Consider the following 22,672-nt stretch of genomic DNA (forward strand, 5'->3'; position numbering starts at 1 on the left):
GCAGCCACTTCCTGGGGCCGCCGGCCGGGGCCGCTCGCAGCATTCAGCGCCGGAGCCGGGAACTAGCGGCTGCCGCCATGTCCCACCAGACCGGCATCCAAGGTAACAGAGCCCGGCGCGACCCGCAGGGAAGGGGCTCCCGGGAGGCCCGGAAGGCTGCAGGACGGGCAGGGCTGGAGTCTGGCCTGGACCTCCGGAAGTCGGCCTCGCGGGGCGAGCCGGGCCTCGGCGCCTCTCCGCGCTCCTGCTTCCCAGGCGCTCCCGGCCTCCGTCCTCCTCTAGCCCGGTTCCTGCTGCCGCCACGTTGCAGATGGACTCGAAATTCCGGGGAGCGAAGGAAATTGGCTTTCGAGGCGGCCTGGTTGAAGGGGGCGTGCCTTGCACCGTCCCCGACATTAGCCCAACTTTCCCCCTTTTGGTCAGGTAGGGAAGAGCTGGGACAGTGGAGGCGACTGGGGCTTGCCTACGCTATCGCGAGCCAGGCGAGTTTTCCTTTTCATGGTCCAAAGGAGAATATTACAGGACTTTGATTACGAAAAGAAACATGCCAGAATCTTTCTCACATCAGTAGGGATGCTTCCCAAAACTCTCCCGCACGCACTTTCTCCCCAAATAGGAAAGTGAGAGTTGTTCTGAGAAATCTCGAGTGTAGCGTGTTTGTGTTTTGATCTTTTTCCTAGGTACTCCCCAAGGGAAACTGATCTGTATGGTTGCATGTAATGCTTGCAGACAGTTCAATGTGCAGTTATATTTGACCTCCATTATTTCCTGGTTTGAAATTGGGCAGCCTGGAGGTGCTCACCTCATCAAGAGTCAAATAATATATCCCCGGGTTACTCGCGATCACTTAACGAGTTCTGGTATAAACTCAAGCTTTTACTGTTAATAGCGAGTATTTCTCCCAGATGAACACTTAATTGTATGTTTTATTCTTAAAGATTTTTGACACCACGCCACATACCCCCTGCATGCACGCAGCAGCAAAATAGTCTCAAATCTAAAAGCATTGTTTTATTTATCCGTATTAATTTCGATATATAAATATGTCGTTATTGACTCTCATGCTTGAGCCTTATAGCAAGCACTACCTACTTACATAGTGGTTCTTGCTGCTAATAGACAACACAGGAACGAAATTAGAACGAAATCGAAGCTTTAATAGGAACACAAGCGTTAGTTATTAAATACATATTTATTCAATGATTTTAATCTAGCTTTTGAGAAATGCAAGTTAGAAAAATATAACCAGAATTAAGATTGAATGCATTTTACTGTCTTTTTCTTTAATAAGTTAGGGTATTTGATATTTACTGTTGTTTTTAACGGGAAAATACAGAAAGTGAATTGATGAAGGAGTGTCATAAGCTTGAAACTGAATTAGAATGAAAGCAGGTTTTCAATATTTTTCAGAACAGCAATAAAAGTTTTTCAAAATTGTAATTTGCTCATTATTGGGTTTGAGTAACTTCAGTATATTCACCCCAGTGTTATTTCTACACAGAATTATGTAGCTAAAACAGATTAGAATTATTAACATACTTTTAAAATGCTAATATTTATATTTCTTAATTGTATACAGTCTTCATTATTTTATGCGGTAAAGTTTTATAATACTGATAATAAGGATGCTACATGCTCCAGATTTTTTCTTTGTGTTCTAATTAATTTTTTCAATATAGATAGTATATATAAGTATAAAAAGTTTACTTTCTTTATCTTTTTCCACAGCGAGTGAAGATGTTAAAGAGATCTTTGCCAGAGCCAGAAATGGAAAGTACAGACTTCTGAAAATATCTATTGAAAATGGTTAGTTAAATATTTTAAAATATTTTTTGTTCCTGGATTAGTGGTGGCCGTTGTATTTTTAAACTTGGTGTGTGTTGTCAGTGATTTGAACTATTAATTAATGTGAAGCAAGTTCAAATCTTCCCTTACGGTAACTTGGATTCCTCATATTTTGTGCAGGTCCCTGTGGGCCCCTGATTTCATTCTGAATTATGTGACTATCAGGGAAAGAGAAAGATGTTTTTTGATGTGACTTCTTCCTCTTTTAGTTTTTGTGTCTTAGTTTCTGCACCACAGTCCATTTCTAATGTCAGTGCTTCCATCTCTGGAATGGAAATCACTAAACAGGTGATTATCAAAAAAAAAAAAAAAAAAAAAAAAGTTACTTGTGAATTATTCGATAAAGTTTGTTTTTAAATACAAACAAAGGATTTCAGACTCCCATTTACTCCATTTGATTGCAGCCTTTGCTACAGAAATGATTATTACCCTTTCTTGTTTTGGGAAAGTTCTGAGAATATAACAAACTACAAATTGATTCTTTAAAAATAATTCTGTAAATAGGGAATCTGGTTGAGTGGGAGAATCTTTTAAATCAGGCAGATTTGAGTTTGGACAATTACTACTATTATAGCTACTCAGTCACAAATGAATGTGTTAAAATATTCCAGCGGCCTAATTTCTTAAATATCTGAAAATATTTTGCTTTGGAAAAGTAACTTGTTCTTTCACAAACTGGAAGTAAATCTAATTTGTTTTCTGTTTTCGGCTTATATATTAAAAGTACCAGAATAGTTTGTAAAATGTGCATTTGTTTACATATAACATTTAATAGGAATATATGTATATTGTAAAACAACATATTTTGAAAATACTGAGCTAAAATTTTTAATACCATCACTTCCTAAGTGACTAGTTAAGGATCTAAAATGGAAAAGTTAATCTAATTAGCATCTCTACAGAAGGAAAATGGCACTACTTCCTAAATTATTATTTTCTGGTTTTACTTTTTTGTTTTGTGAAAAGTTTTAGATAAGGAAAATTCCAAAGACTAAAATAGTATCATAAATACCTGTATCTCCCCTTTATTAATAACTGCTAACATTTTATCATATTTACTTCAAGCATTTTAGAAAATCCAGTGTTTTTGTGGTATAAGAGCATCCCCTTTAAACAGTTTTGCTTCTGACCTCATTCCCCTGGGGCACCTGCAGTTAGGAGTTCTGATATTTGTGCAGTCTCTTTTTACGTATATCCCTAAACAGCATATAGTGCTCTTTGAGTTCACGTAAACTGCATGATACCATCTTATTCTGTATCTTTCCTTTTTCTGAAAATGTTACATTTGCAATTAGTTTTGATAGCTCAATAATTGATTTTAAATCTGAACAGAATGTTATATGAGTATGCCACACATTATTTTTCCATTCTCTTACTGATGAACATTGAGGCTGTTTCCAGTCTTCATTGTTACTGTATAGTGCTGCAGTGAACACCTTTGTATTTATAAGAGTTTCTGTATGCATAGTAGATTCACAACTTTACTTGATTCTGCCGAATAGCATTTCAAAGTGGCCATACCAGTGTATGCATCTAGGCAAATGTTTAAATCTGTAGCATTATGGCCAAATAAATAGGAGTTAAACCTGGTTTTATTTAATATTTCTTACTGTACAATTCAATGTTAATGTCAGAAATTATACTTTTGAATGGTAGTTTAAATGTATTTTGTTGATAACTTAAGCACAGACATTTTGGAAAGTAGAAATGTAACCACCCATTATTTGACCATTCAGTTCAACTGTTATGATCATTTTTATATGTTTCTTTCTTAGGCTGTGTATATTTTAAAAATTTTAACCGTGTTCATAAAAAGTTTTCAGTTTTTATAATACTCTGTATCATAATTACTTTCTATGTTGCCACATTTTTCTTTTCAACTTTTTTTTGATGTGAATACTAGTAACTGGGAAATGACTATATATTTATTTTTCTAGTCTTCATCACACTACCACTTGGTATTTCAAACCATTTACCTATCTTTCTAAAAATAATCTTTCATAGAGCAACTTGTGATTGGATCGTATAGTCAGCCTTCAGATTCCTGGGATAAGGATTATGATTCCTTTGTTTTACCCCTGTTGGAGGACAAACAACCGTGCTATATATTATTCAGGTTAGATTCTCAGAATGCCCAGGGATATGAATGGATATTCATTGCATGGTCTCCAGATCATTCTCATGTAAGTAACTTTTTTATAGTTTGTTTAACATTAAATGCTAGAAAGATGTTTTTGAAATTTCTAGGTCAAATAAAGGTTAAAAAGCAATAATTATTTCCCATAGAAGGGAATGATCATGAGGAAAATCCTAGGATTTATAATATAGAATCAGGAATAATGTGCTCAGATTTGGGAGTTTTGCCATCGAAATCAAAATAATTATTATTGATTTAAGATTTAAAAATTTGTGGCAATGGCAATTCTTTTTTTTAAAGCAGAGTGTCACTGTGTCGTCCAGACCAGAGTGCAGTGGTGCAATCTTGGCTCACTGCAACCTCTGCCTCCCAGGCTCAAGTGATTTTCCCACCTCAGCCTCTTGAGTAGCTGGGATTACAGGCATGTGTCACACCATACCCAGCTAATTTTTACATTTTTAGTAGAGATGGGGTTTCACTGTGTTACCCAGGCTGGTCTTAAACTCATGGCCTTAAGTGATCCACCCACCTCGGCCTCCCAAAGTGCTGGGATTACAGGCATGAGCCACTGTGTCCAACCTAATTTGTGGTAATTTTAAAATGACATCATGGGCCTCTGAAAAATGAAGGAAACTATCTGACCCTGAGAGTAATAATTGTAATAAATCTGAGAACTAATTGAACATAATATTAAGTTTTGTTAGTATTATGCACTTATTAATCACTGCCATTCAACTGATGGGCCCGCATACAAACAAGTATTGTAGGAAAGCTGGTAGTAGATTGACTAAATAGAACAATAGACAGAATTAATATAAGAACATGGCCCAATATTTAAAAAATTAATTTGAATTTTTCTTATTAAAAAATAATTATTTTTAAAGTTATCTAGATATTGTTCTCAAAAGATCATCCCACTCCTCTTTAATACCCCATGTTCTATCTGAAAGAAATACTGGATTTGACCATGTAGGATTATGAAATTATTTGTTAATTGGTAGTTATCTTTGGTAGCTTTCCATAGATACTAGTTGACTCTTTAATTTTTTTTCCATCTTTGTGTCCCTCCTAGAATGGTATGTGCCATCAGTAAGCCATGAATTTTGATTCTTAACAACTTAATTCATAATATTTGATACAGCTTTGAGAAGAATGTCACTATCAAAGTTACTTCATTTCAGTTTTCCTCATATTTTAATTTTTTTATTCTTGAACTCATGAGTTTGCAAAATGAAGAATTTAAACAATGTATATTTTTTTCAACTTTAAAATGTGGCCAGGCACGGTGGCTCATGCCTGTAATCCCTAAACTTTGGGAAGCTGAGGCGGGTGGATCACCAGAGGTCAGGAGTTTGAGACCAGCCTGACCAACATGGTGGAACCCCGTCTGTACTAAAAATACAAAAAAGTAGCCGAGCATGGTGGTGCACACCTATAATCCCAGCTACTCGGGAGGCTGAGGCAGGACAATCACTTGAACCTGGGAGGTGGAGGTTGCAGTGAGCTGAGATTGTGCCATTACACTCCAGCCTGGGCAACAAGAGCAAATGTGCATCTCAAAAAACAAAAAAAGTGACATTGTAAATTGAAGTCTATCTTAATAGCCATTGATAGTTTAGATGCCCATGTTAATGATGGTTATTTGTACACACATATTTTAGCATATTATAGTGGGTGGACTTCAGCTCAGTTTTATTTTTAATATGATTCAGGATATTAATACATTCAAAATGTGCTTTCTTTTGTAATGTTATGTTTTCATTTATTAACTTCTAAGTAAACTTTCACAACTGAATAGGTTCGTCAAAAAATGTTGTATGCAGCAACAAGAGCAACTCTGAAGAAGGAATTTGGAGGTGGCCACATTAAAGATGAAGTATTTGGAACAGTAAAGGTATTATATTTTTATGTGGATTCTATATGTTGCAATTAAAATGATTAAAGAAGAACTCCTAGGTAATGGATAATTGGTGTGAATTCAGATGGATAATCTGAAAATATGAGAATAAGAGAAATACTGTATTTCATATGACATAAAAGTTGCCTGTAATGAATATGTAACTTTGAGTTTATTCATTTGTATCTGTTTGACATTGACAATAAGTGGTATTGAAACATACTGATTCTTCTAAAGTACATGGTAAATATATGTATTTACACATATATACACAAATTGAAACACTGAAATATATTTTTGAACTTTTTTGTTTGTTTAGAGCTTTTCTGATTCAGAAAGTAATATAATCTAGTGGAAAAAGCACAAGACTAGATGGGAATATATTGCTGCTTCACCATTAATTGTGAAGTCGGCCGGTTTCTTAATTTCATGAGTCTCAGTCTTCTAAACCACAAAATTTTGATGATAGGTAGACCTCTTTGTAGTATTTTTTTCTTTTGACATGAAAACCATAATAGTTCTCCATGAATAATTACAAAGAAATTATATAAATCATTATAACTGAATATATAGTATTCAGTTATTCATATATTCTGAATATATAGTATTCAGAATCTGAATATGTTGATTATTGGATAATCATTGGGCAGTTTTCCCCAGAAGGTTACTTATAGTTGTCCTATAGACTTAAAGGATGACCAGGTTCAGTATTTCACTTTGCTAGTATGAAACTCATACAAAATATTTAGTAATTATGAAACGTCATATAAAATGAACAGTAGGTACACTCCCTTTAAAAAGTTTTGAAACTTAAAATTGAGGATTAAAGTAAAAATATATTAAAATTCATAATGCTATTTATTTTAATTTAAAATCTTTTCTGTTAATGATTTTGCTTTTCCTAAAGTAACCTCACTGTCGTTTTAATTCTAGAGAATTACTGATTATAGTCTATTCTGTACTTACAGGAAGATGTATCATTACATGGATATAAAAAATACTTGCTGTCACAATCTTCCCCTGCCCCACTGACTGCAGCTGAGGAAGAATTACGACAGATTAAAATCAGTGAGGTAAGTTACAACTTCAAAGCCTTTGCACGATTTTAAGTGTTTGAAAATACCGTATTTTTAATTAGTAGATGTGGGAGGTAACTAGAGATTAAAGAAGTTAGGTAGCTTAGGTTTATTCCGTTTAGTTTAGAGATAAGTCTATGTGCTTAATGTCTTTTCAGAAAAGAAAAGTTAAAAATGAATATTAAACTTTATATGCATTTTATAAGTAGCTTAGAATATTAAACTTTATATGCATTTTATAAATAGCTTTTCCTGTAATCTTCCTGTCAGAATAGTAAATCTTCCTGTTGAAGTACAACTGTTGCAAACTTTGTACTTTGAATATTATATAGAGAAAAAGTGTGTGTTACCCATTTAGTGCAAAGAATATATCTAATAAGGTTGCCTGAAGCAGATTATTGTTTTCTTGGCTTTCTGGAGAGTCTACAAATTAACTTCTGTGAACTCTACTTGAATAGAGATATATATGGAAGATTATTATTTAAGTACCTGTTGAGCATATTTGAGTCAATAAATTTCAGCCATATTATTTTGTAGTTTATCATTATTTTTAATGTGTTTTCTACAGCCATTCTAATATACTGGAATAACTACTGTATTTCTACTGGGACTTTACAGAAAAGAACAAGTGGCTGAAACCACTATTCATTAGCCTGAGTCACAGACTAATAGGAATCAGTCTGGGGAATGGTTGAATATCATTTAATATTAAACTGGTAGCAAGGATCTGTCATATGATTTTAATTCATGTTATTTGAGTAGGGCTTTTTATATGTTTTTTTTTTTACAAGTTTGATAGTTTGTTTTATTCCTTGCACTCAGAGCCCAGAGGATCATATTGGGGTATGCATTCGCATATGTTCTATGATGTTTTCATTAACTAATACCATTTATGCTGTAGAATCTCCATTCATTTTTTTAAAAGTAAAATTTCTATTGGACTTTCTGTTGCAACACTGCAAATGAGATGCTCTGCTAGCTATCATTTATCAAGTATAAAAATCTTAAACATGTGCATTGAATGCTTTCTTATCTTTCTCCTCTTCCAGTACATGCACACCATGTTTTTAGTAAAGAAATCTCTTAAGTCTGGAACTTCTGCAGTAGTATAACTTGTTGAGCTGTGTTATGTCTTTGTACACTGTTTGTACTTCCTTTCAATTCAGTGCATGGTGTTTGTGTTGCATTTTCTGTCCAACAGAATAAAGTTCTATACATACTGTATGTAGATTGTTGTTTATAAATTCTATCAAGTAAAATTTTATAGCTAATGGTGTAATCTGATGACACTCTAAAGAGCTTGTGTAGCTCATTGAAATTGTGCCAAACCAAACATAAAAACAAACAAACACCCCCAAACCCCACTAACTTTGTACACTCATGGAAATGTTCACTTCCAACATTGTCATAAAGATGTGTCATGCACTCTGCATGTTGACAAAATGCTAGCAGGACCATGAACAAATGTGAAAAATAATTTTAATTATAGGCTGGGCTAGGGTTGAATGATACTATTTTATAGAGGTTGGGTTTTCTTATTTTTGCCATAGGATACTGCTAACTGCTAAACTTGTAAATTAAATCTGTCATACTTAGGTACAGACTGACGTGGGTGTGGACACTAAGCATCAAACACTACAAGGAGTAGCATTTCCCATTTCTCGAGAAGCCTTTCAGGCTTTGGAAAAATTGAATAACAGACAGCTCAACTATGTGCAGTTGGTAAGAGATGTATAATGATTATTAAGTGGCTGCTCTTTTTGGTAGTCTATGGCTCATATAGGGTTTATTTTTAATGTATTTTAAATTGTAAATATGCTTTCTGATTTCTAAAATTCATTTTGTAAATGTTCGTTGTGAAAAAGTCAAACAGTGCAGAACTAAGTTCCTCCTTTATCTCTTAGTCTTTTCATTACCTGTTTTAACTTAATTTCCTTATATCTGGTTTTAATGAATATATTTTGTTTCTTATTGGCAGGAAATAGATATAAAAAATGAAATTATAATTTTGGCCAACACAACAAATACAGAACTAAAAGATTTGCCAAAGAGGATTCCCAAGGATTCAGCTCGTTACCATTTCTTTCTGTATAAACATTCCCATGAAGGAGACTATTTAGAGTCCATAGGTATATGATACATTGTTTTTAACATGTTACTTTCAGTTTGTTTATTAGTATATCAGCCCTATATGCTTACTTATTTCTTGCTCAGAGGGCTTAGCTGTGGTTTTATGAAGTTTATGTATGTAGTTTTATGAAGTTTATGTATGTAGTTTTATGAAGTTTATGTATGGGTATGCTAATTATATTTGTTATTATTTGAACTTACAGTTTTTATTTATTCAATGCCCGGATACACATGCAGTATAAGAGAGCGGATGCTGTATTCTAGCTGCAAGAGCCCTCTGCTAGAAATTGTAGAAAGACAACTACAAATGGATGTAATTAGAAAGGTAGCCATTTTAAAATCTTCAGTTTTTGCTAAATTTTTCTTTTCATTTCTATGTAGTTTATGATGTATTATGATTTATAAATGAAAATATTTATTTTTCTTGTTATCATCCTAAATCCTTAGGATCTCCTCTAAGTGCCTGGGGACTACCTATCATGATCCCCATCTCTATATATATCTGTACTTTCTAGTAAGCCACATGTGGCTATTTAACTTTAAATAAGATTTAAAGTTCTGTTTCTTAACTCCACTAGCCTCATGTCAAATGCTCATTAGCTAAATGTGGTTACTGGCCACTGTATTGGTTAGTGCAGAATGTATAGGACATTTCCATCGGTGCAAAAAGTCCTATTGGACAGTGCTGCCAGAGCTACATACTTGTGATTATTTCTGGACTCCATATTAAGAAGGAATTACAGTCTCCATTATGACTGTGAATTATGGGATGGTTGGGAGTCTTTCCAGTTTGGGGGAAGTAAGGAATAAGCATAAACATTTGAATTTTGGAAACTAAGCTACCAGTTTTCTTAATTTAATTTTCTTAAGTACAGATAGGGCATGGGGAAAGATATATATTCTTGAGCCCTTAAACTCATACAAATACAGGTCCTTAAAAACTACCAGTGTTTTTAGGTTCTGAACCCTTCATGCTTTTTAAGCTCCTAAGAATCAATCACTTTATCATGGGTAGCACCTTCTATAGCAGGGATCAGCTGACTTTTTCTACAAAGGACCAAATAGTAAGTAAAGGCTTTGCCAGGCCACATATAATCTCTGTCACATATTGTTGTTTAACAACCCTTAAAAAATGTAAAACAATCTTACCTTGGGCAAGATTTGGCCTTCGGGCCATGGTTTGTTTACCTCTCTTGTAGAGGGCTTTCAAGTGACCCAAGTGATGAAAGGGCCATGAGTAAATGTTCCTTGAATAAATAGTGTATCACAGCAACTTGAGAATATAGTGGTGGCTTCTACTTTTAAATATTATTTAAACTGGAGCAGTAAGAAAGAACCAAGAAGGAAGTGAATGTAGCTGATTATATATTCAAGCAATTTAGCCCCTTCCCCCAAAAGAAGAAAGTGAAACTGTTTACATATGGTCCTTGATTCTGCCTTACTGGAATGGGTATTATTTGTGAGCATTCATATACCTGAAAACCAGCTTGTTGCTTGTATTAGGTTTTGAATGTTGTGCTTCTAATTGTATCTTTTTCAGATTGAGATAGACAATGGGGATGAGTTGACTGCAGACTTCCTTTATGAAGAAGTACATCCCAAGCAGCATGCACACAAGCAAAGTTTTGCAAAACCAAGAGGTCCTGCAGGAAAAAGAGGAATTCGAAGACTAATTAGGGGCCCAGAGCAAACTGAAGCTACTACTGATTAAAGTCATCACATTAAACATTGCAATACTAGTTTTTTAAAAGTCCAGCTTTTAGTACAGGAGAACTGAAATCATTCCATGTTGATATAAAGTGGGAAAAAAAATTGTACTTTTTGGAAAATAGCACTTTTCACTTCTGTGTGTTTTTAAAATTAATGTTATAGAAAACTCATGATTTCTATTTTTGAGTTAAAGCTAGAAAAGGGTTCAACATAGTGTTTAATTTTGTCACACTGTTTTCATAGTGTTGATTCCACACTTCAAATACTTCTTAAAATTTTATATAGTTGGGCCAGTTCTAGAAAGTCTGATGTCTCAAAGGGTAAACTTCCTACTTTCTTGTGGGACAGAAAGACCTTAAAGTATTCATATTACTTAATGAATATGTTAAGGACTAGGCTAGAGTATTTTCTAAGCTGGAAACTTAGTGTGTCTCGGAAAAGGCCGGAAGTTGCTTACTCCGAGTAGCTGTGCTAGCTCTGTCAGACTGTAGGATCATGTCTGCAATTTTTAGAAATAGTGCTTTACATTGCAGCAGTCTTTTATATTTGACTTTTTTTTAATAGCATTAAAATTGCAGATCAGCTCACTCTGAAACTTTAAGGGTACGAGATATTTTCTATACTGCAGGATTTCTGATGACATTGAAAGACTTTAAACAGCCTTAGTAAATTATCTTTCTAATGCTCTGTGAGGCCAAAAATTTATGTTCAGATTAAAATTTAAATTAATATCAAAAGGAAACAAAAAATGTTGAGTTTTAAAAATCAGGATTTTTTTCTCCAAAACCATACATTTATAGGCAAATTGTGTTCTTTATCACTTCTGAGCAAATACTCAGATTTAAAATGACTTTAAAGTCCTGGTACTTAACAGGCTAGCTAACACAGATAAACACCTTAATAATCTCAGTTAATACTGTATTTCAAAACATTTAACTGTTTTCTAATGCTTTGCATTATCAGTTACAACCTAGAGAGATTTTGAGCCTCATATTTCTTTGATACTTGAAATAGAGGGAGGTAGAACACTTCATGTTTAATCTGTTAAACCTGCTGCAAGAGCCATAACTTTGAGGCATTTTCTAAATGAAATGTGGGGATCCAGGATTTGTAATTTCTTGATCTAAAATTTATGCTGCATAAATCAATTATCGGAAATGCACATTTCATAGTGTGAAGCACTCATTTCTAAACCTTATTATCTAAGGTAATATATGCACCTTTCAGAAATTTGTGTTCGAGTAAGTAAAGCATATTAGAATAATTATGGGTTGACAGATTTTTAAAATAGAATTTAGAGTATTTGTGTGGGGTTTTGTTTGTTTACAAATAATCAGACTATAATATTTAAACATGCAAAATAACTGACAATGTTGCACTTGTTTACTAAAGATATAAATTGTTCCATGGGTGTACATGTAGACAGACACAATACACCCGAATTATTGCATTAAGCATCCTGGAGCTGTGTTGCAGACCATAGCTGAAGCTGTTATTTTCAGTCAGGAAGACTACCTGTCATGAAGGTATAAAATAATTTAGAAGTGAATGTTTTTCTGTACCATCTATGTGCAATTATACTCTAAATTCCACTACACTACATTAAAACAAATGGACATTCCAGAATATAGATGTGATTATAGTCTTAAACTAATTATTATTTAACCAATGATTGCTGAAAATCAGTGATGCATTTGTTTTAGAGTATAACTCATCGTTTACAATATGTTTTAGTTGGCATTATCATATCTAGATGGTGAATAACATATTCCCAATAAATTTATATAGCAGTGAATTACATGCCTTCTGGTGGACATTTTATAAGTGCATTTTATATCACAATAAAAATTTTTTCTCTTTAAGTTGTGTATGTTCTGTTGGTTTTTCTACTGTAGTTTTTTGTAATGTTTGTGTAATTTTGCATAACTCGGTACCTGGTGTTAGGTTAGAAATCCCATTCATTTATTTGTTAGTCTGCCTAAGTCCAAAAAGGATTTTAAGTAGCTTTAAACCTAGGCAAGGATAATTGTGACTACAGAGTACTTAGATTAAAATTTGCCACTGTTGTAGCAATAGTAAAAATGCCATGAGTTACTCATTTTCTGTGATAGAAGCACGGCAGTACCAATTTACTTGACACCAAACTCTTCAGACTTGCCACTGTATTCATTCATCTGAAAAATGTTGAATGCACTCCTGTGTGCAATTTGGTTTCAAATCCTTTTTATTAGAGATGTGATAAAATGGATGTCTTTGGTAGCAGTTTTACAAAAGATGCTGAAATAGCTTTAGAAAGGCTCATTGTTGGGCCGGGCGTGGTGGCTCACGCCTGTAATACCAACACTTTGGGAGGCTGAGGCGGGCGGATCACGAGGTCAGGAGATCGAGACCACCCTGGCTGACACAGTGAAACCCTGTCTCTACTAAAAATACAAAAAAATTAGCCGGGTGTGGTGGCGGGCGCCTGTAGTCCCAGCTACAGGCTGGGCAGGAGAGTGGTGTGAACCTGGGAGGTGGAGCTTGCAGTGAGCGGAGATCACGCCACTGCGCTCCAGCCTGGGTGGACAGAGCGAGACTCTGTCTCAAAAAACAAAAAGGCTCATTGTTAAAATTTTTAAACATTTAAGCTAAGGCATTTCTACTCAGAACTAAAATAATATGCCTGAGGTTCGTACTGTAAATAGTTTGGTGTATATCCTTTCACATTTTCTTTGCAAATACAGTCATACATTTAAGGATGGAATTTTTGTTGTTTAGATGGAGTCTTGCTCTGTCACCAGGCTGGAGTGTAGTGGTGTGATCTTGGCTCACTGCAACCTCCCCCTCCCAGGTTCAAGCAATTCTCCTGCCTCAGCCTCCTGAGTAGCTGGGACTACAGGTGTGTACCACCATGCCCAGCTAATTTTTGTATTTTTAGTAGAGATGGGGTTTCCCCGTGTTGGCCAGGATGGTCTTGATCTCTTGACCTCGTGATCCACCCACCTCGGCCTCCCAAAGTGTGGGGATTATAGGCATGAGCCACCGCACCCAGCCTGGAATGTTCTTTTTTAAATAAAATACTAATTCTGGGTTTCATGCTAGATTTTGACCCAGTAGGTGGGTCCCGGAATCAAATAGTTCTACAAATGATTCATGGCTAGCCATGACTGGGAACAGTTTACCTTAAATCATATAAATTGTAGCTCTCCCCCACCCCAATTCAGCCAACAAACTGAAGTTTTACGCTGTACTAGTTATGATAGTGGCACTATCTCATAGAAGAAAGTTTAGGTCTTACTGTTGCCCAGTAGCTTCTACGTGACTTGCCCGTGGCTCTCTACCTTCCTTGATCAGTCTGCTTCAGTTCATGGACAGCTCTCTGTTCCTCTAGACCAAGCACAGCCTCAAGAGCACTGAATGTGTTCCCCACACTGGATCACTCTAACCCAGTGTCTACATGCCTTCCTCACTTACAGGTCTCTGCTCAAGGGTCAGTGTCATCTCCTTAGAGAAGTCTCCCCTAATTTCCCAATCTGATTGTACTCCTTGTTCCTCTCACCTTAATCCTGCTTTAATCCTCCTCATGGCACTTAGGTATTCTGTATCTGTGCATATGTTGTCTCTTCCACTAAAATACCAGTTCAGTGGGGCAAGAAGCTTAGTTTCATTCACTGCTACATCCTTAACACCTAGAATTTTCTATGACATAGTGGGCATTTTTAAATTTGTTGAATGAATAAATGAATTTACCTTTCCTTGAAGAACAGCTGTGAAAGGAGCACATGCCAGCAGTGGTAGGTCACCAGAGGATCTAGCCTCCATCATTTTATTTCTTTCCACAGCAAAACTCACTAGCACTGGCAAAATCTGTTGCCCTGTGAAAGCCATGGGTTCCACCACACAAAATGCCGGTACTGACCCATTCCTGAGCATCAAGTGCCTTCCAGTAGGGATCTTCATTCAGCTGATTCTGTGCTCCGAAAAGACTGAGACCAGCCTCTACTCAACTGTCAGTGCTGCTCCACTACCACCCTCATTTGCTAGGATTCAGTCAGGCTGTAGTTTCTTAGTGAACTCTGGATGGTTAATGGGAAAGAGGCAAGCCATGAATGGGGGTTAGATTGTATTTCTTAGTTGTCTAATTACCAAGGGGCATTTATAATAAGACAAGCTGGGCCATATCCTTGTGTGTGTGTGTGTGTTTCTGACTGCCACTTACTGGCTACATGACTAAATCATGATTTAGTCATACTAATGCATAACAAACTATGTGATTTTCAATGTGATTTTCATGGTAGCTTATACCTGTAATCTCACACTTTGGGAAGCTGAGGCAGGAGAACTGCTTGAATCAAGGAGTTCAAGACCAGCCTCAGCAACATAGTGAGATCCTGTCTCTACAAAAAGTTAAAAACAAAAATTAGCTGGACATGGTGGCATGCACCTGTACTCCAAGCTACTCAAGGGGCTGAGGCAGGAGGATCACTTGAGCCTGGGAGGTCAAGGTGGCAGTAAACCATGATCAGACTGCTACACTCCAGCATGAGTGACCAAGTGAGACTGTACCAAAAAAAAAAAACAAAAAACAAAAAACAGCAGTTTAAAACAACAGCTATCCTTCCTCACAAATCTACAGTTAGCTGACCTCTCATGTCTCATGTATGTTTGTGATCAGCTGGCAGGCAGGCTGATTAAGGATGACCTCATCTGAGATGCGTTGTCTCTGTTTTGCATGGTCTGTCGTCGGCAACTTGTTAGCCTTGGCTTGTTCTCATGTCAGTGGCAGGGTTCCAAATGAGAGAAGTAGTGCATTAGGGCTTTTGAGGCCTGGGCTTGGAACTGACCATCACTTTTCTGTAAGCAAGTTACAAGGGCCAGCCCAGATTTAATGATTAAGGAAATAGACTTTACTTCTTGATGGGAAAAATTACAAAGCCATATTGCAAAAGGCATCAAATATACAGATGAGTGGAGAATTGCAGTCTAATACAATGAACAAGGGAAAGAAGTTATTTAATCTTTGGGGGTCTCAAAATTTCCTCAAGAAGTAAAAGAATAGAACCTACACTGTAGATTTATCAAATCAGATCATGCTTCTAAAACTCTTGGCACAATGTTTGGCACAATAGCTTTCAACACATAACAGAAAATGATTATGATTAATATGATGCACAGACATAGTGTTAGTGGTAAAGATTGCAAACTGATGCCAGATGCTAATTTCTGCCATGCAACTTATTAGCTATATAATCTTGGGTAATTTCCTCATCTGTAAAATGTGAGTATTATTACCAAATTCATAGGATTGTTATAAGGATTAAATAAAGCACTTCAAACAGTACTCATAAGTGTTTAATAAAAACAATATATAACTTAAAAATTACAAATTTATATATTGTTAGCCCGTTTTGCATCACTATAAAGGAATACCTGAGGCTGGGTAATTTATAAAGAAAAAAGGTTAAGCCGGGCGCGGTGGCTCAAGCCTGTACTCCCAGCACTTTGGGAGGCCCAGACGGGCGGATCACGAGGTCAGCAGATCGAGACCATTCTGGCTAACACGGTGAAACCCCGTCTCTACTAAAAAATACAAAAAACTAGCCGGGCGAGGTGGCGGCGCCTGTAGTCCCAGCTACTCGGGAGGCTGAGGCAGGAGAATGGCGTAAACCCGGGAGGCGGAGCTTGCAGTGAGCTGAGATCGGGCCACTGCGCTCCAGCCTGGGCGACAGAGAGAGACTCCATCTCAAAAAAAAAAAAAAAAAAGAAAAAAGGTTTTTTTTTGGTTTATGGTTCTGCAGGCTTTACTAGCACGGCACCAACATTTGCCTGGCTTCTGATGAAGGTCCTAGGAAGGTTACAATCACAATGGAAAGCAAAGCGGGAGCAGACTCTTTGAAGCCACCAGGTCTTGCACGAACTGAGTGAGAACTCACTCATCACCAGTGGCTCTAAGCCATTCATGAGGGATCCACCCCCATGACCCAAACACTTCCCATCCGGCCCCACCTCCAACACTGGGGATTACTTTTAAACATGAGATTTGAAGGAGACAAACACCTAAACAATGTCATTCTACCCCCAGCCCCCCAAAACTCATATCTTTCTCACATTGCAAAATATTATATCCCTTCCCAATAGTCCCTCAAAGTCTTAATTCATTCTAGCATCACTCAAAAGTCCAAAGTCTCATTTGAGACTTAAGGTAAACTCCTTCCAGCTATGAACCTGTGAAATAAAATATAAGTTATTTACTTCCAAGATACAGTTGGCAGTACAGGCACTGATTAAAACATTCTTGTCCCAAAACGGAGAAATTGGCTAAAGAAAGGGGCAACAGGCTCGAGGCAAGTCTGAAACCCAGCGGGGAAGACATTAAACTTTAAAGCCCCAACATATTCCTTGATTCCATGTCCTGCATCCTGGCACACTGGTGCAAGGGGTGGGCCCTCAAGGCCCTGGGCAGCTCCTCTCCTGTGGCTTTGCAGGGTACGCGGCTTCCCTCATAGTTGAAGTTGAATGTCTGTGGCTTTTCCAAGCTCAGAGTGCAAGCTGCTGGTGGCTCTACCATTCTCAAGTCTGGAGGGTGGCAGAACCTTTCCCATAGCTTTACTAGGCAGTGCCCTGCTGGCGTCTTTGTGTTGGTGCTCCAACCCCACATTTCAGTATGTAGACTATAAGCCCCCCACTGTACATGCTCTGTTTTATTCCCACATACCCCTCAAATGTTGGCAGAACCTGTAAATATCATGGGAAATCATCACGGGAAAAACATCATGGGAGAGTATCTGTATTTGTTTTCTATTACTGCATAGTAGATTACCACAAACTTAAAGGCTTAATGTGATCCATTTATTTATTTATTTATTTATTTATTATTTATTTATTTATTTATGAATGACAGACTCTTATTTATTTATTTATTTATTTATGAATGACAGACTCTTGCTCAGTCACCCAGGCTGGAGTGCAGTGGCACAATCTCAGCTCACTGCAACCTCCGCCTCCCCAGTTCCAGTTCCAGCAATTCTCCTGCCTCAGCCTCCCAAGCAGCTGGGACTACAGGCGTTCACCACTACGTTCAGCTAATTTTTGTATTTTTAGTAGAGACAGGGTTTCACCATGTTGGCCAAAATGGTCTTGAACTCTTGACCTCAGGGGATCTGCCCACCTCAGCCTCCCAAAGTGCTGGGATTTACAGGTATGAGCCACCACAACTGGCCAATGTGACCCGTTATCTCACAGTTCTATATATTAGAAGGCCAGCACAGCACAGATAGGTTCTCATACTGAGGATCACGCAAAGCTGAAATCTGGGTGTCAGCCAGGTTGTGGTATCATCTGAAGCTTGGAGTACTCTTCTTAGCTCACTCAGATTCTTGGTGGAATTCAATTCCTTGTGGTTGCAGCTGAGGTTCCAATTGTTTTTTTCCTGCTTGCCCACAACTGGAAGGTACGTCTCATCTTCTCGAGGCCACCTTTAGGTTTTAGCCAATGTGGCCCTCTCACAACATGGCACATACTTCTTCAAGGCTTACAAGGAGAATCCTTCTCGCAAGGGTTCACCTGATTAGGTCAGCCCTTTCAACAGTCTCACAGTGAGTTGTTTAGGAACCTTAGCTGCATCTGCAAAATTCTTTCAACTTTGTCAGGTAACACAATCTAATAATGGACATATTATTATGGCAGTATCATCAAGGGATATTTTGTTTGTGGTTAAATGATTGCTGTGAACACAATCTATAAATACATGACTAATAGGATTTTGTAACTGGCTCTATAAACTTTAAATTTTGTATCATTTTTATAATTCACAAAGTGCGTATATATATTCTGCATCATTTGATTTTCATGATTACCTGTCAGAGAAGCACAGCAGATATTAGCCCAATGTTATCAGTGGCTCAGTGTGTGTCCTCAGCAGCTAAGTGTGGGTCCAAAGCTTTACAGCAAATTAGTAGTGGAGTCAGTTGGGCTTCAGATCAGAGTGTTTCCATCCTACATACAGCCCAGGTTCTTTTTGCTAACTCTGTAATGTTCAAACTGTGTTTGATGCTTGGAGATGTCTCAGGGATTACTGTAAGAACTGGGTGTGATACTAATGGGTAGGGCTAAGTGTTGATATGGTGGCTCTATTTTTATATGTTGGAAGTTCAACCCATGCTTTAATAACCACTGCCCTGCAACAGCCTGCGCCTTGTTAAAGGTAAAGAAGAATATTTAGGAAAAAAATTAGTTAAGAAAATGGTTGAGGCCGGGCGTGGTGGCTCACGCCTGTAATCCCAGCACTTTGGGAGGCCGAGGCGGGGGGATCATGAGGTCAGGAGATCGAGACCATCCTAGCTAACACGGTGAAATCCCGTCTCTACTAAAAAAAAAAAAAAAAAATTAGCCGGGCGTGGTGGTGGACACCTGTAGTCCCAGCTACTTGGAAGGCTGAGGCAGGAGAATGGCGTGAACCCGGAAGGCGGAGCTTGCAGTGAGCCGAGATCACGCCATTGCACTCCAGCCTGGGCAACAGAGCGAGATTCCATCTCAAATTAAAAAAAAAAAAAAAATGGTTGAGATAGGTGTATATAAAAAGTCAGGAGTCTATTCCAATAGTTTTAAGAAGCTGTCACCTCTTGCAGCAGCTGTTGAACCTTATAAAAAGACATAAAAAAAAACACAAAAGAATCACATTATACACTTGCTTTAAAATATACACTCTGGAAAATATGATGAACCCCACCCCTTTCACTTTTTAAATAAGTATACAAAATTCATACCTTCTTAATGTCTGGTCTCTTATTTTTCTTTTCATGCAGACATTGACTAGCAACAGAGTATATAGCTTCAACTGAAGTGGAATCAGCATCATTCATCTTTTTATCAATATAATCTTCAATCGTCTTTTCTTCATCTTCAATTTCTTCTTTAATATCTAGCTTTAAAATGAGTGTTAAAACTTTAAGAGCTTCAAATCAAAGTGAAGGAAATTAGAATGTATATTTTAATTATTTAAATTAATCTACTTTGTAATAACATGTACTCTCATTTTACTATCTTATCTTAAAACCTTATTAAGAATTCAAGACCCAGCCTGGGCAACATGGTGAAACCCTGTTTCTACTAAAAATACAAAAAATTAGCCAGGCGTGGTGGTGTGCACCTGTGATCTTAGCTACTCGGGAGGCTGACACAAGAGAATCGTTTGAACCCAGGAGGCAGAGGTTGCAGTGAGCCGAAATTGCGCCACTGCACTACTCCAGCCTGGGTGACAGAGCGAGACTCTGTCTCCAAAAATAAAACAAAACAAACAAACAAACAAGACACACAGGACAAATTCTATGTAAATAAGTACAGCCATCCACCACAAAATGACATTTTGGTCAACTGGTCAATGACAGACCACATATAGATAGATGGTGGTCCCATAAGATTATAATACCATATTTTTACTGTACCTCTTTTATGTTTACATACATAAATACTTACCATTGTGTTATAATTGCTTACAGTATCCAGGACAGTATTATGCTGTACAGCATATGTTTGTAGCCTAGGAGCAATACCATACAGCCCAGGTGTGTAGTAGGTCACATCATCTACGTTTGTGTAAGTACACTCTGTGAAGTTCACACAATGAAACTGCCTAACAACGCATTTCTCGGAACATATTCCTGTCATTTGGCAACACGTGACTGGGTGTATGTGTGTGTGTGTGTATAATATAAATGTATATTTATTTATACCTTCTAGATACTTCCACCCATCTGCCTTCCAATTTTTATATTTATGTTATGAACTAACTGCTTATATGTTTCCATTAGCAGCATTTACTAGGTGGGCAGCACAGCGTGGTCTGCTTCTTGATGTGCTTCTAATAGGGCAATTCCAACTTTTGGACCCTGACTCCTCCTCCCTGTACCCAATAAACTTCTCTATGGGTACTAAGATCGTTGAATCAAAGAGAAAAAGGGAGGGGAAAAATGGGGAGCAGGCCATGATAAAAAAAATAATTAACAGGGAGAGGAGTGTAGGAATAAGATAGTAAGTTGGGTGAATCATGGTCTCCCAAAACATGTCTATGCCATAATTTCTGGAACCTGTGAATGTCCTCTTATTAGGAAAAGAAGGGCCTTTTTAGATGTAATTAAGTATCCTAAGACGAGAATATTCCAGATTATGGACAATCCTGGAGGTAAGCCCTACATCCAACGAGCAAGGCAAGATTCTCTCTGGAGCCTCCAGAGAGAGCATAGTCTTGCCAATACCTTGATTTCAGACTCTGGCCTCCAGAACTACGAGCAAATAAATTTCTGTTGCTTTAAGTCACACAGTTTTTGGTATATTTTTACAAAGTCCTAGGAAACTAATACAGATGAAAAAAAACTATTCATGAGAGGTAAACTCTTCAAAAACACTTTCAAAAGATAAATTCTGAAAATGTTTGGCAATGGCAGAATCTAGTGACATAAGGGTTCTTCAAAGGATCATTTTTTTTTAAACTGTGCTTGTACGAAAATCTTATTCCTTTAGAGTCACATCACAGTCAAACCTTAAGAATGGGTGAAAGAGTGTAATTCTCCAAAGATTTATGATTTTCACTATTATATGATGAAATGCAAAACTTGTGACTGAGATAGAGCTTATGTTTTTCTGCATTTCATCCTTACTCAAGCCAAAGTTTTGAGGCTTTTATATATTTTGAAAGAAAAAGCCTTAGGCAAAATGATGGAAAACTTAGGTAAAGTATATGCTGCATGCAAGTTAGTGAATCAATCTGGGTTCAATCTTGAGCCCTTCATACCCACAGAGGAGGTCACAGGAACTCCAACTTGAAGGCAGTTGGTCAGAAGTTCTGGAGGCCTAAACTTGCGACTGGTGTCTGGTGGGATCGCAGTCTCGGGGACTGAGCCCTTAACCTGTGGGATCTGATTCTGATGCTATCTCTAGGAACATAGTGTCAGAATTAAATTGGAGGAGATCCAGCTGACTTCTGCTGCAAAGTAGACTGTCTGCTTGTTGGTGGAGAGAAATCCTCCCCACTCACATTTGGTCACAGAAATCTTCTGTGTTGATTGTTGCTGTGGTGTGAGAGCAAAGGAAATACATGATTTGAGTTTTTCCTAACAATAGCAAATTTGGTATGTTTTTTATTGTAACTTTGTAATAAGTAGAGAACCTTTATTAGCAATTTTATTCTGAGAGAAATGTGAATAGAAGCCATTTTTTTCCCTTCTGAAAATGTTGAAAACACTGTTATTAAGAGTAGCCACCTTTAAAGTAACAAAATAAACATAAGCTAAAGAGGACCTCAGAAATCATTTAGTTCTATTTTCATTTTACCCACAAAGAAATCAGAACAAAGAATACATAAGTGACTTTTCTAGGCTTCACAAGTACTTCATGGGAGAGCTGAGAATGAAAAATATTTAATGCTTTTTCCATATGCTATTGTGTAATAGCCAATGGAAAGACTGCCAACAGAAAATGTTATTTCTAGATGTCAAATTTATCCATATAAATTTAGACTACAAAAGCAGAGAAAAAAGGATTGAGGAAAACGAATATTTCAATTACCAATAACTGAGGTTCACGGTGTTCATCCACGGCTGGAAGTCCAGTTATTATTTCTAGTAAAACCTATTAAGACAAAAAAATTTCATTAATATAACACACAAGACAGGCTGGGCATGGTGGCTAATGCCTGTAATCCCAGCACTCTGGGAGACAGATGTGGGAGGATAACTTGAGCCCAGGACTTCAAGACCAGCCTGGGCAACAGGGAGACCCTGTCTCTACAAAAAATTTTTTAAAAAATTGTGAACTTGATCCTGCCATTATGATATTAACTGGTTATTTTGCTCATTAGTTGATGCAGTTTCTTCCTAGCCTCGATGGTCTTTACATTTTGGC

At 37.2% G+C, this 22,672-nt stretch overlaps 2 protein-coding genes across 3 annotated transcripts in view; one reads left to right on the forward strand and one right to left on the reverse strand.

The window, feature by feature from the left end:
* The first annotated feature begins 6 nt into the window (after positions 1-6).
* TWF1 (twinfilin actin-binding protein 1) lies at positions 7-12,657 on the forward strand. 2 transcript variants are annotated; one of them, XM_011936076.1, is made up of 10 exons: positions 7-102; positions 1,729-1,806; positions 3,850-4,028; positions 5,781-5,876; positions 6,848-6,952; positions 7,778-7,798; positions 8,552-8,677; positions 8,934-9,084; positions 9,289-9,410; positions 10,626-12,657. In XM_011936076.1, exons 1-10 carry the CDS (start codon positions 78-80, stop codon positions 10,794-10,796), a joined length of 1,074 nt encoding a protein of 357 aa, XP_011791466.1. In that variant the 5' UTR covers positions 7-77; the 3' UTR covers positions 10,797-12,657. The 2 variants fall into 2 exon arrangements, with proteins under 2 accessions (XP_011791466.1, XP_011791467.1); XM_011936077.1 differs by lacking the exon at positions 7,778-7,798.
* A 5,798-nt stretch (positions 12,658-18,455) lies between these two features.
* The window catches only part of IRAK4 (interleukin-1 receptor-associated kinase 4), a 40,043-nt gene continuing 35,826 nt past the window's right edge, over positions 18,456-22,672 (reverse strand). Inside the window, exons 10-13 of the mRNA XM_011936112.1 lie at positions 22,337-22,399; positions 19,540-19,698; positions 19,338-19,413; positions 18,456-19,024 (exon numbers count right to left, since the gene is read on the reverse strand). Coding sequence (XP_011791502.1) covers positions 19,378-19,413; positions 19,540-19,698; positions 22,337-22,399 — 258 coding nt within the window. The 3' untranslated portion in view covers positions 18,456-19,024; positions 19,338-19,377. The remainder of the gene's footprint in view (positions 19,025-19,337; positions 19,414-19,539; positions 19,699-22,336; positions 22,400-22,672) is intronic.

Source organism: Colobus angolensis, unplaced genomic scaffold (genome assembly GCF_000951035.1).
Source record: "Colobus angolensis palliatus isolate OR3802 unplaced genomic scaffold, Cang.pa_1.0 Scaffold150, whole genome shotgun sequence".
Classification (NCBI taxonomy): Eukaryota; Metazoa; Chordata; class Mammalia; order Primates; family Cercopithecidae; genus Colobus; species Colobus angolensis.

Excerpts from the sequence above, each read along its gene's own strand:
- TWF1 (XM_011936076.1), top strand. The coding sequence starts at position 78 with ATGTCCCACCAGACCGGCATCCAAG. Across the intron at positions 6,953-7,777 it reads GACAGATTAAAATCAGTGAG|AGCCCAGAGGATCATATTGG; the intron begins GTAAGTTACAAC and ends CCTTGCACTCAG. Across the intron at positions 9,411-10,625 it reads AAATGGATGTAATTAGAAAG|ATTGAGATAGACAATGGGGA; the intron begins GTAGCCATTTTA and ends TATCTTTTTCAG.